The sequence below is a fragment of the Salmo salar genome, chromosome ssa27 (assembly GCF_905237065.1).
Source record: "Salmo salar chromosome ssa27, Ssal_v3.1, whole genome shotgun sequence".
Taxonomy (NCBI): Eukaryota; Metazoa; Chordata; class Actinopteri; order Salmoniformes; family Salmonidae; genus Salmo; species Salmo salar.
The window spans coordinates 30,519,584-30,533,170 of NC_059468.1; the positions used below are offsets into that span (position 1 = coordinate 30,519,584).

The following is a 13,587-nucleotide window of genomic DNA, read 5'->3' on the forward strand; positions in this document are numbered from 1 at the left end:
ACACACACACACACACACACACACACACACACACACACACACACACACACACACACACACACATATATATATACACATATATATATATACACATACAGTTGAAGTCGGAAGTTTACATACACTTAGGTTGGAGTCATTAAAACTTGTTTTTCAACCACTCCACAAATTTCTTGTTAACAAACTATAGTTTTGGCGAGTCGGTTAGAACATCTACTTTGTGCATCACAAGTAATTTTTCCAACAATTGTTTACAGACAGATTATTTGACTGTATCACAATTCCAGTGGGTCAGAAGTTTACATACACTAAGTTGACTGTGCCTTTAAACAGCTTGGAAAATTCCAGAAAATGATGTAATGGCTTTAGAAGCTTCTGATAGGCTAATGGACATAATTTGACTCAATTGGAGGTGTACCTGTGGATGTATTTCAAGGCCTACCTTCAAACTCAGTGCCTCTTTGCTTGACATCATGGGAAAATCAAAAGAAATCAGCCAAGACCTCAGAAAAGAATTGGAGCCCTCCACAAGTCTGGTTCATACTTGGGAGCAATTTCCAAACGCCTGAAGTTCACACGTTCATCTGTACAACAATAGTACGCAAGTATAAACACCATGGGACCACACAGCCATCACACCGCTCAGGAAGGAGACGCGTTCTGTCTCCTAGAGATGAACGTACTTTGGTGTGAAAAGTGCAAATCAATCCCAGAACAACAGCAAAGGACCTTGTGAAGATGCTGGAGGAAACAGGTACAAAAGTATCTATATCCACAGTGAAACGAGTCCTATATCGACATAACCTGAAAGGCCGCTCAGCAAGGAAGAAGCCACTGCTCCAAAACCGCCATAAAAAAGCCAGACTACGGTTTGCACCTGTACATGGGGACAAAGATCATACTTTTTGGAGAAATGTCCTCTGGTCTGATGAAACAAAAATAGAACTGTTTCGCCATAATGACCATCATTATGTTTGGAGGAAAAAGGGGGAGGCTTGCAAGCCGAAGAACACCATCCCAACAGTGAAGCACGGGGTGGCAGCAGCATGTTGTGGGGGTGCTTTGCTGCAGGAGGGACTAGTGCACTTCACAAAATAGATGGCATCATGAGGATGGAAGATTATGTGGATGGAAAATTACGTGGATATATTGAAGCAGCATCTCAAGACATCAGTCAGGAAGTTAAAGCTTGGTTGCAAATGGTCTTCCAACTGGACAATGACCCCAAAGCATGCTTCCAAAGTTGTGGCAAAATGGCTTAAGGACAAAGTCAAGGTGTTGGAGTAGCCAACAAACCTGACTCAGTTACACCAGCTCTGTCAGGAGGAATGGGACAAAATTCACCCAACTCATTGTGGGAAGCTTGTGGAAGGCTACCCGAAACGTTTGACCCAAGTTAAACAATTTAAAGGCAATGCTACCAAATACTAAATTGACTGTATGTAAACTTCTGACCAACTGGGAATCTGACGAAATAAATAAAAGCTGAAATAAATAACTCTACTATTATTCTGACATTTCACATTCTTAAAATAAAGTGGGGATCCTAACTGACCCAAGACAGGGAATCTTTACTAGGATTAAATGTCAGGAATTGTGAAAAACTGAGTTTAAATGTATTTGGCTAAGGTGTATGTAAACTTCCGACTTCCGATATATATATATATATATCCCTGTTATAAATTCTTGACAAAATATCAGAATATCTATTTGAGGAAGATAACATTTAAGTTATGGTGGGACAAATGTACAACATTTTACAACATGTCATGGGAAATATGAAAATGGATTAATAACTATGTATGGAAAAACAACACTTGATGACCCACAATGTATGAGGTATTATATGATTATGGGAAGATATGCAAACGTGTAGAAATGTGTATTATTGTTTCTGCAGAATCCAAAAGGTTGGGCAAATATAAAATAATCCCCATTATGTTGGACACAATGCCACACAACGCAACACAATGAATCATAACTGTGAAATGAGGCACAGGGTGCCAGAAGCTTTACAAACAGCTGTGTTGTATTACCATCTTTCATATATGCCAGTTTAAACCAACAATACATTGCACCAGCGCAATTACACAAGGCACAATACATGTACACAATCACATTCACTATATGAAAGCAGTTCTATGACATACGGTACCAGTCAAAAGTTTGGACACACCTACTCAATCAAGGGTTCTTCTTTATTTTTACTCTTTTCTACATTGTAGAATAATAGTGAAGACATCAACACTATTGTCACGTCCTGACCAGTAAAAGGGGTTATTTGTTATTGTAGTTTGGTCAGGACGTGGCAGGGGGTGTTTGTTTTATGTGGTTCAGGGTGTGTTTTGTGTATGTGTTTAGGTAGAAGGGTATTTGATTTATTAGTCCGGGGTTTGTTAGTCATTGTTCTATGTTAGTATATTTCTATGTTCTATCTAGTCTTTTGTATTTCTATGTTTAGTTTATTGGGGTTGGACCTTCAATTGGAGGCAGCTCGTTATTGTTGCCTCTGATTGAGGGTCCTATAATTAGGAGTGTGTTTTTCATGGGTTTTTGTGGGAGATTGTTCTTGTTTAGCTGTTTTGCCTGACAAGACTGTCAAGTTCGTTTTGTATACGTTTTATGTGTTTTCCTTCTTCACGAAATAAAAAGAAGATGAGTGTACATTTTCCCGCTGCGTCTTGGTCTCTACCCTACGACACCCGTGACAACTATGAAACAACACATATGGAATCATGTAAACTCAGAAAAAAAGAAACGTCCCTTTTTCAGGACCCTGTCTTTCAAAGATAATTTGTAAAAATCCAAATAATTTCACAGATCTTCATTGTAAAGGGTTTAAAACACTGTTCCCATGCTTGTTCAATGAACCATAAACAAAGAATGAACATGTGGAACGGTCGTTAAGACACTAACAGCTTATAGACGGTAGGCAATTAAGGTTGCAGTTATGAAAACTTAGGACACTAAAGAGGCCTTTCTACTGACTCTGAAAAACACCAAAAGAAAGATGCCCAGGGTCCCTGCTCATCTGCGTGAACCACTTGGACTTGGTCTTTTACCAAATAGGGCTATATTTTGTATACCACCCCTACCTTGTCACAACACAACTGATTGGCTCAAACGCAATAAGGAAATAAATTCCACAAATTAACTTTTAACAAGGCACACCTGTTAATTGAAATGCATTCCAGGTGACTCCCTCGTGAAGCTGTTTGAGAGAATGCCAACAGTGTGCAAAGCTGTCATCAAGGCAAAGGGTGGCTACTTTGAAGAATCTCAAATATAAAATATATTTTGATTTGTTCAACACTTGTTTGGTTACTACATGATTCCATATGTGTTATTTCATAGTGTTGATGTCTTCACTATTATTCAACAATGTACAAAATAGTAAAAAATAAATAAAAAAATACCTTGAGTGAGTAGGTGTGTCCTAACTTTTGACTGGTACTGTATATGACACCAATGTGTCATGCATTAAGAATATATTATATTTATATATCATTAGTGATAAAGCTCTGTGTGCTTTTGTTTGTGGAACAGTCATTCAGGGCTGCTTACAGTATAAACAAACTGGAGCTCTCTCTAAAGTTCTCCCCCAAAGTGCAAATTGTGACAGGGTAGCTAGCGTTTTTGACCCGCTAAACTTCTCAATAATACCTTTCAGGAATGGTGAACATGTCCATTACCACTTTAACACGCATAATGGCAGTAGAGCGCGGTAAAGCGTCAACCTCGTCGCCCGCCCTGACAGACTGACTGTCTGAACTGGGATGACACCCTGAAGGACTGTATTGTCAGTCCCATCACAGAGAAATGATTTCCATTGAACCATGCAAGTAGAAATCTTTCAAGCCAGTGATTTAGGGAAACAGCGGGCGCCAGGCAGCAGTCACCAAGGAGGTAAGGAACAACCCTTCTTTTTTCTTTTTTTAAAACACACCTGCCATAATATTTTTTTTCCTGTCTTTATCACTGTGTCTTTCTGTCTGTCTGTATGCATGTGTGTCTTGTTGCCATTGCTTGCTTTGAGTAGAAAATGTTACCTGTCGCTCTGAGCCTGATGCTTACTAATGCTGACCTGAGATGGGACACAGTCATAAATGGACACACTCAACATGGGACGCCGTCACGATGACCAACACATCATGCCTAATGGGGACAGCAGCCTCACACACCAGAGGAGGCTGTTGGGTGGACATATAGGAGGACAGGTTCATTGTAGGTTTCCATGTGTTTGATGTGTTTCATAACGTTCCATTTATTCCATTCCAGCCATAGCAATGACCCTGTCCTCTTATATATCCAAACACCAGCCTCCTCTGAAACACACTGTATTCACCTCGGCAATGGCAGCCTGCTTAGCTAACAGATGACAGAGTCAAATACTGATTGATAGAGATTGTATTCTATTGCAGTTCTAGCGGTACTTCTCAGTGACAGAAATCTGACACAATTGGACCAGTGTTGGTTTGGTGTGTGAGAAAGAGCTGAACATGAGCTATGATGGGTTGTAGCAGTGCATGACGCCTGAGAACGTAGCCTTGGCTTCCTGAGGAGAGCAGTGACAGGACCTGAGCGAGTGTCACATGTCACATTGGGCTCACTGGCTTTCCCGCAAAGCCAGCTGCCAGTACATTATAGCGTCTTAATTATAGACTTGTCTGCTGGCTATGGGTGCAGACAGCAGAAACTAGATCAATCGTCCTCATGTCACTGTGTGACTTATGATTAGGCTGCATCTTTAAAGAAGTGAGAGTTGACTTCTGTGCATCAAGTTGAGCATTACAGAGCATTCGACAGAGCATTCTAGAATGTACAGGACTTGGAAGACATTTTGTGTCCAAGGATGGTCTCTGAAAAGTTAACCATTTAGAGAATTATCTTTCTCTACAAATGTGGATTGGAACTTAAAACAGCATAAAACTAAAGTAACATGAGAAGTTATGCATAAATTCCTTGAGTTTCGATATGCCTGTCACGTCCTGACCAGTGAAAGAGGTCATTTGCCATAGTAGTATGGTCAGGGCGTGGCAAAGGGGGGGGTTGGTATGTATTTTGGGTTTTCTGTTTCTATGTGGGTTTGTTCTAGTGGTCTATTTCTATGTGTTGGTTTTCATGTTCGGCCGGGTATGGTTTCCAATCAGAGGCAGGTGTCTTTCGTTGTCTCTGATTGGAAGCCATACTTAGGCAGCCTGTTTTTCCTTTGGGGTTGTGGGTAGTTGTTTTCCGTTCTAGTCTAAATACCTGACGGGACTGTGTTGGTCGTTTTTTAGTTATTTTGTCAAGTGTCTTCATTAAAAGATTGAAAATGAGCACTATCCACGCTGTGTCTTGGTCTCCATTTCACGACCCCCGTGACAGAACTACCCACCATAAAAGGACCGAGCAGCATGAGAGGAGGTATCTTGAGTCGTGGACGTGGGAAGAGATCCTTGATGGAAAGGGACCATGGAGCCAGGCTGGGGAGTACCAGCGCCCGAAGGAGGAACTGGACGAAGCTAAGAGGGAACGACGGGATTACAAGGCGTTGAATCCTCCAGTTGAGGTGGTGAAGAGGCAGCCCCAAAATTTATTTTCGGGGGGGCATAAGGGGAGTTTGGCGAGGTCAGGGGGGAACCCTGACCTAACTTCCCGGGCATTTCTGAGGGAGCCATGGAGGAAACCAGAGCCAGTCGGGGAATCAAGAGCGGATTACGACGCTGGATTCCGTAGAGAGGGACTGGCGGACAGGGCACGACGGAGCAGACGCACAGAGGGAAGAGCTATGCGGTATGGAATATGCGCACTTGGTCGCCCATACGCACTCACAGCCCGGTGCGGTCGATACAGGCTCCTCAGCGTTGTCGGGCGACAGTTAGCCGGCAGCCAGATAAAAGTGCGCCGGCTCAATGTATCTGGCCTCCAGTGCAGCTCCTCGGCCCAATATATCCTGCGCCTGCTCCACGCACAATGCCCCGCATTCTCCAGCACAGCACAGTTTGTCCTGTGCCGGGCTAGCGTCAGCATTGAGCCAGGACGGGTTGTGCTAGCCGCAAGCACCAGACCTCCAGTAAGCCTCCATGGCCCAGTACGTTCGGTGCCGGCTCCGCTCCTCAGTCCGGAGCCTCTGGCGACCCGCCTCAGCCCGGAGCCACCGGCGATGCTCCTCAGCCCGGAGCGCCCGGCGACGCCCCCCAGCCCGGGGCCCCCGGCGACACCCCCCAGTCCGGAGTCCCCGGCGACGCCCCCTAGTCCGGAGCCCCCGGCGACGCCTCCCAGTCCGGAGCCCCCGGCGACGCCTCCCAGTCCGGAGCCTTCAGCGGTGGTCTGCAGCCCAGAGCATTCAGCGGTGGTCTGTAGCACAGGAGCCTTCAGCGGTGGTCTGCAGCCCAGAGCCTTCAGCGGTGGTCTGCAGCCCAGAGCCTTCAGCGGTGGTCTGCAACCCAGAGCCTTCAGCGGTGGTCTGCAACCCAGAGCCTTCAGCGGTGGTCTGCAACCCAGAGCCTTCAGCGGTGGTCTGCAACCCAGAGCCTTCAGCGATGGTCTGCCCAGTCCAGTACGTCCTGTTCCCGCTCCTCGCACTAGCCTTAGTGTGTGTGTCCCTAGTCTGATACCTCCAGTACCAGCCCCACGCACTAGACTTCCAGTGCGTCAGCCCAGTCCAGTACGTCCTGTTCCCGCTCCTCGCACTAGCCTTGGGGTGCGTGTCCCTAGTCTGATACCTCCAGTACCAGTCCCACGCACTAGGCTTCCAGTGCATCAGCCCAGTCCAGTACGTCCTGTTCCTGCTCCCCGCACTAGCCCTGAGGTGCGTGTCCCCAGTCTGGTACCTCCACTACCAGCCCCACGCATCAGGCTTCCAGTGTGTCAGCCCAGTCCCGAGCTTCCGGCGACAGTGCCTCGTCCAGAACTTCCAGCAACAGTGCCTCGTCCAGAGTGTCCGGAACCAAGAGAGACGGCCCACTGTCCGGAACCAATGCCTGCAGTCCGGAGCCGAGTGAGTCTGCCCGCAGTCCGGAGCTTCCAGAGTCGGCTTACAGTCCGGAGCTCCCAGAGACGCTCTACAGCCCTGAGCGGTCAGCAAGGGTGGACAGGTTGGGTGGGGGAAGTAGACCTGAGCCTGAGCCACCTCCAGTATAGGTTGGTTGGGGAGGGAGGGATGTAGCACAGGAGCCGTCGTTGACGCAGCCAGCCTCCCTTCACTCCCTTTAGTTTAGGGGATTTATTTTGTTTTGGGGTTATTTTGTTTATTTGTGTGAGGTGCATCCGGGGTCTGCACCTTTGGGGGATGGGTACTGTCACATCCTGACCAGTAATAGGGGTTATTTGTTATTGTAGTTTGGTCAGGACGTGGCAGGGGGTATTTGGTTTATGTGGTTCGGGGTGTGTGTCTATGTAGAGGGGTGTTTGATTTATGTATTCCGGGGTTTTTGGGCACTGTTCTATGTTAGTGTATTTCTATGTTCTGTCTAGTCTAGTCTATTTCTATGTTTAGTTTATTGGGGTTGGACCTTCAATTGGAAGCAGCTGGTTATCATTGCTTCTGATTGAAGGTCCTATAAGTAGGAGTTTGTTTTTTGTGGGAGATTGTGCTTGGTATAGCTTTGTTGCCTTACCGGCCTGTTATTAGTCGTTGTGTTTTTGTTGTGTACGTGTTTGTTTTGGTTCACCTTCTTGTCCGTTTAAATAAAAAGAAGATGAGTGCACATTTCCCAGCTGCGTCTTGGTCCGCTTTAACCTACGACAACCGTGACAGTATGCTCATAAAGTGTTTGGTCACTTTACTACAACCACCAGGTCATTAAAACTATCTTTAAGTATTTGACAATTAGTCAATCCCCCAAAATTGTGCATGTCAGCAGTCAGGTTTTCAAGATAAAGCACTTTCAGTAGAGCAAAAACTAGCCTTAATGCATCATATGATGCATTTTGCATGTAGCATTCCTTAAAGCCAAAGGGGCACTATAATACTACAGTAATACTACTTTAATACCTCTGAATCTAAAATCAAGGATTTTCTTTCAGAAATCATCCAACACATCAGGGATGTTAAGAACCATACTCATTATATTATCATCTAGTCAATATTCCAGTTTATCTTGGCCTGGCCCTAGTCTGGGTCAGTAACTCCAACTCAACCATATGTTACAATAAATTATACAATGGCTGGGTCTAATCCTGAATGCTGATTGGTTAAAACCGCATTCCAGCCGGTCTCTATTCCACAAGTTACACCGGCTAAATCTATGACTTAGTCTTGGGCCTAATAACACCTGTGCCAATAAATCCTCTAAACACTGGCTTCTCGGGCATTATCACTTAATTATACAACGGGTGGGTCTAATCCTAAATGCTGATTGGTTAAAAATGCAGTATAATAACAGTAAGACAAACAAGATGGCTGCCTACCTGCTGGCTGCGGCCCCATCGGCTGAGTCCTGGCTTCTCGTCTCACTGGGGGTGCTGTGTCGGCTTACTGATTTGGATGGGGACATGGGGATCGGGACTAAATAATGAAAATAACACGTTTCCAACATTAAAGGTTGCAGCGGATTGACTGGTCAACCCAAGCAACGCCAATGAGAGAGGTACCAAAAAGTAAAAACAGGGTGAAATGGTTAAAAGCAAATGAGTGATGAAAAATAACGATAAAATAAAAATTGAAAAACGGGACAGAAAGTCAAATGGATTGCTCATTTACCATTCAAGTCAAAGCAGTAATGGCTTTCATTGGTCATTGATAGGTTAATTAACAAAAGCCACTCTTGTACAATAACCAAAAAGTAATATTGCAATAGGATGTTGTTACAAATTTGTACCACTAGAGAACATTGACAAATACCTTTTTACATGTGCTGTACAGTATTTGGGCAGTGGTGTAAAATACTTTAGTAAAAATACTTTAAAGTACTACAGAAAGTCGTTTTTTTGGGGGTATCTGCACTTCACTATTGATATGTTTGACTACTTTTACTTCACTACATTCCTAAAAGAAAATAATGTACTTTTTACTCCATACATTTTCCCTGACACCCAAAAGTTCTCGTTACATTTTGAATGCTTAGCAGGACAGGAAAATGGTCTAATTCACACACTTATCAAGAGAACATCCCTGGTCATCACTACTGCCTCTGATCTGGTGGAGTCACTTAACACAAATGCTTCGTTTGTAAATGATGTCTGAGTTTTGGAGAGTGTTCCTGACTAGCCGTAAATAAATAAAACAAGAAAATTGTGCTGACTGGTTTGTATTAGGAATTTGAAATGATTTATACTTTTACTTTGAAACTTAAGTATATTTTAGAGATTACATTTACTTTTGATACTTAAGTATATTTAAAACCAAAAACTTGTACTTTTACTCAAGTAGTATTTTACTGGGTGACTTTCACTTTTACTTTAGTAATTTTCAATGAAGGTATCTTTACTTTTACTCAAGTATGGCTATTGGGTGCTTTTTCCACCACTGTATTTGGGTAGTGAGATATGTTTTCAAATGTTGTTAAGCCCATCATTTCAATATGAAATGTGGACGTTCTCCACATGTATTTGCATACAACAAATCCACCTCAATATCATAGGCTTGGGGAAACACCTGGGCATAGATGAAGTACTAATATAATACTAAGCCACACGTGAGGAAATAAATACATGTAAAAAACATGGGAAAGATAAGATGAAATGGGATATGTATGATACGGTTAGAACTTTATTTGAGAGAATGTGCATAGCCTAGGCAGCCGCTAGTGGGCGCCAGACCGCCACTATCGTCTAGGCTTTATATGCCCAGCCAGTAATACACTCGTTTCTCTCCGGCGACCGGTTTGTACTTAAAACATCCTCCAATCAGGCTGCAAAGGCTTCGGTTTTCTCCATAACTAGCTTTAATGGCGTACCGCCGGAATAAAACGAGAAAAAAAAGATGTGTATTGTCTTAATATAAAACAATGTTCCTATTTTCAGCCAATCAGGTTGCAGAAGTATGTTTACCCCTGGCTGAACGTGGGGTGCAACATCAGGAAGTAGCCCCTCTAGCAAGGTGGTGGGAAAATGTGTTTTATTAAGACAGTATGCATATTTTGAGGTTTTTTTCCCGGCAGCACGCCATTAAAACTAGTTAAGGAGGAAGCCGATGCCTTTGCAGCCTGAATTGAGGATGTTTTATGGACGAACCGGTCGCCGGGGGACATGAGTGTAACGTTAATACCAGTGGCTGCCTAGGCTAGAATGTGCAAAACATGAAGAATGAACTTTCACAGAAATGAAATTAATGGTATACATTTTTAAGATATACTATACTCAAATGTCAATTCAAAATATTTGCATTTATTTTGCAATAGACATTGTGAAGAAATAGAACAGTGAAATATGAAACATAATGATCATAATCATGATTACAGATTTATATTAGAGATGAGTAAAAGTAAAACTTACAAATATTGTTGCATGCAATCACACACTTGTTGCATGCAATCAAATAGTAGCAGACATGCTGTACACTGTTAACTTGTAGATACATAGTATGTAGATAATAAGATAGACATAACATTGCATTTTCTCCATTCCTGGCTCACCATCTACTGGATTTAGTGCATAGAAATATAATTTCTGGAGCAGTCAAATTGCTGTGGTCTGATGCGCTATGCCCATTCTAGTAATTTTACTACTATGAGTTGGTGGTAATTTCTTCCTCAAGTGAATAACTGTGTGTGATGTGCTAATTTGAGTTGGGTTTCTGGAGAGATGTGCAGTGTGTGTGTGTGTGTGTACCTAGTGGGATTTCTGAGGAGATGTGCAGTGTGTGTGTGTGTGTGTACCTAGTGGGGTTTCTGGGGAGATGTGCAGTGTGTCTGTGTACCTAGTGGGGGTTCTGGGGAGATGTGCAGTGTGTGTGTGTGTGTGTACCTAGTGATGGTTCTTGGGAGATGCCGATGCTCTGTAGGAGCGCCTCTGTCTCTCTGCGCTTCCGGTCCAAGTCAGAGTCCACTGGGGCAGCTTCAGCCTTCTGATGCGTCTCTGTCTACACACACACACACACACACACACACACACACTATATTAGCTTTGTAATAGTATGTTAGTGAGATGTAGGATTAGGTTTTTGTCTATGGACAGACAGGGATGAGCTTGAACAAGTGTGTCTACTCACTTTTTTCTTCCTTACCTCCTTCTTCCTCTCCTCCTCCTTCCTCTTCTTCTCCTCCCTGATCTGAGCTAGCCGCTGCTTTTTGCGCTCTAGCTGGGCTTTTAGGTCACTTTTGTCCGCCATTGTTTCCTATTGAGCTGGGAAAGAAGGAATGTCACACAACGATGCAATGTACCTTTGTAATATGGTCACAATTTAAGATGGTGTCTTTTTAGGTGACGTTGGTATGCCTACTGTTCTGCACTAGATAACTTCTACTGGGTGTGGCCTTAGGTTAAGTTGCTTTCTTTTTGGCCTGTAACCTGCTCCATAGTAAATAACATTGCAGGAGATAAATAAAGGAAAGGGAAAGGATACCTAGTCAGTTGTACAACTGAATGCATTCAACTGAAATGTGTCTTCCGCATTTAACCCAACCCCTCTGAATCAGAGAGGTGCGGAGGGCTGCCTTAATCGACATCCATGTCTAAGTGCATAATCTATCTGCATCTCCCTGTCAATGTATTGTGGTAGGGTCAATACTCAATAATCATACTTCACTTGAAGTCACCAATGCAAGGGCAAAGGGTGGCTAGTTTGGGAACAATATAAAAAATGTGAATATTAAATTATAGTAAAAGGACAATGACAACATAAGCAAGAGATTGCATCAAATTGATTCTTCCAAAACACGTCCAACTACAGTTTATGTGACATAAATAGACAGCATCATTGATGAAGGCAAATGTCTCTCCTTGGTAAGGGAATGCTGGGCTGAGCACACTGGAGGGAATTACATACAAAGAAAATATGTACTGAACAAACGTGGAGGATAAAGTAAAGTAAACGCTTTATTGAAATACTTAACAAAACAATTTAAATGACAAAAAGTCAAATAAGCAAAAAAAATTACAAGCCTCTGCTAGGTAAAGCCCCGCCTTATCTCAACTCACTGGTCACCATAGCAGCACCCACCCGTAGCACGCGCTCCAGCAGGTATATCTCACTGGTCACCCCCAAAGCCAATTCCTCCTTTGGCCGTCTCTCCTTCCAGTTCTCTGCTGCCAATGACTAGAACGAACTGCAAAAATCTCTGAAACTGGAGACTCTTACCTCCCTCACTAGCTTTAAGCACCAGCTGTCAGAGCAGCTCACAGATCACTGCACCTGTGCATAGCTCATCTGTAAATAGCCCATCCCAACTACCTCATCCCCATACTGTATTTATTTATTTATCTTGCTCATTTGCACCCCAGTATCTCTGCTTGCACATTCATCTTCTGCACATCCTACCATTCTCCAGTGTTTAATTGCTATATTGTAATTACTTCGCCAACATGGCCTATTTATTGCCTTACCACTCTTATCCTACCTCATTTGCACACACTGTATATAGATTTTTCTACTGTATTATTGATTGTATGTTTGTTTACGCCATGTGTAACTCTGTGTTGTTGTATGTGTCGAACTGCTTTGCTTTATCTTGGCCAGGTCGCAGTTGCAAATGAGAACTTGTTCTCAACTAGCCTACCTGGTTAAATTAAAGGTGAAAAAAAAAAAAAAAATGGCAATGCATGAAGACCTAGCCGGAGATATTACTATTCTATCGCTTAGGACAGAGCCTTACCACAGTATCTGGGAGTACTTGGCCTATCCACATGGGGTATTTAAAATGCACATGAGGGGGGGGGGTTTTGAGGGTACTCCGGGCAGAGCGAAATTTAGTTGGTGGTACAGTAACCGAAAAGGGTTGGGAACCACTGATCTACAGTATGGTGATGATGCCTACAGTACTGCACTGAGGTGGGTAAGGTAAAGGATAAATTGGGTATCATTAGCAATGACGTCATTCTTCAGTGCGCTTCTTCTTCCCTTTATCCAAAACCATACAGAAACACCTCGCAAAATTAGCAAGTACACAAGCACAAATGACACATGCTACAAATGTACACAATTAGTTATTCTATTCCCTTGTAAAGACTTGTCATACCTGCTCTTTCTTTCCTTATGGATGATAATGATGATGATGATGCTGATGATGATGATGACGATGATGGTCACTTGCAAAGATACTGTATCACGCGACTGCTACACCCTCCGCAAATCACCACATTATTATCCTCCTCTAATGATATTGGAGCAGCAAACCTCGGATGTATGGTAAAAACAGGTCGTTTCAGTTTAGATGGTATTGCTGTCAATGGCTAAAATGAAACATATTCGCGCCAGATGACCAAAAGCAAATATAAAACAAGTGCATGCCATGATGCAGCATCTCCTCCTTCAGAGTATCAGAGGAAATCTTTCCCTACATCCTGTCAGAGCAATGTGCCGCTTTCAATTAGCTGTTACAATGTCGTCATCTACAGGCCATTTAGAGAAGTGGACGGGTACACGGCGTTCTCAGATTTACATGTATTATTTAACTCAACGAAACCAGTTTTTTTATATAATACAATCATTAATATTTTCATTGTATA

At 43.2% G+C, this 13,587-nt stretch overlaps 1 protein-coding gene across 4 annotated transcripts in view; it reads right to left on the bottom strand.

Moving 5' to 3' along the window:
• The window catches only part of LOC106588927 (cytoplasmic dynein 1 intermediate chain 1), a 129,635-nt gene extending 116,101 nt beyond the window's left edge, over positions 1-13,534 (bottom strand). For 2 of the 4 annotated variants that reach the window (XM_014178483.2, XM_045709257.1), the window contains exons 1-4: positions 13,098-13,534; positions 11,147-11,265; positions 10,888-11,002; positions 8,392-8,488 (exon numbers count right to left, since the gene is read on the bottom strand). In XM_014178483.2, coding sequence (XP_014033958.2) covers positions 8,392-8,488; positions 10,888-11,002; positions 11,147-11,251 — 317 coding nt within the window. In that variant the 5' untranslated portion in view covers positions 11,252-11,265; positions 13,098-13,534. Of the gene's footprint in view, positions 1-8,391; positions 8,489-10,887; positions 11,003-11,131; positions 11,266-13,097 lie in introns of all 4 variants that reach the window. The other 2 variants (XM_045709255.1, XM_045709256.1) reach the window with 1 other exon arrangement.
• Positions 13,535-13,587: the final 53 nt, after the last annotated feature.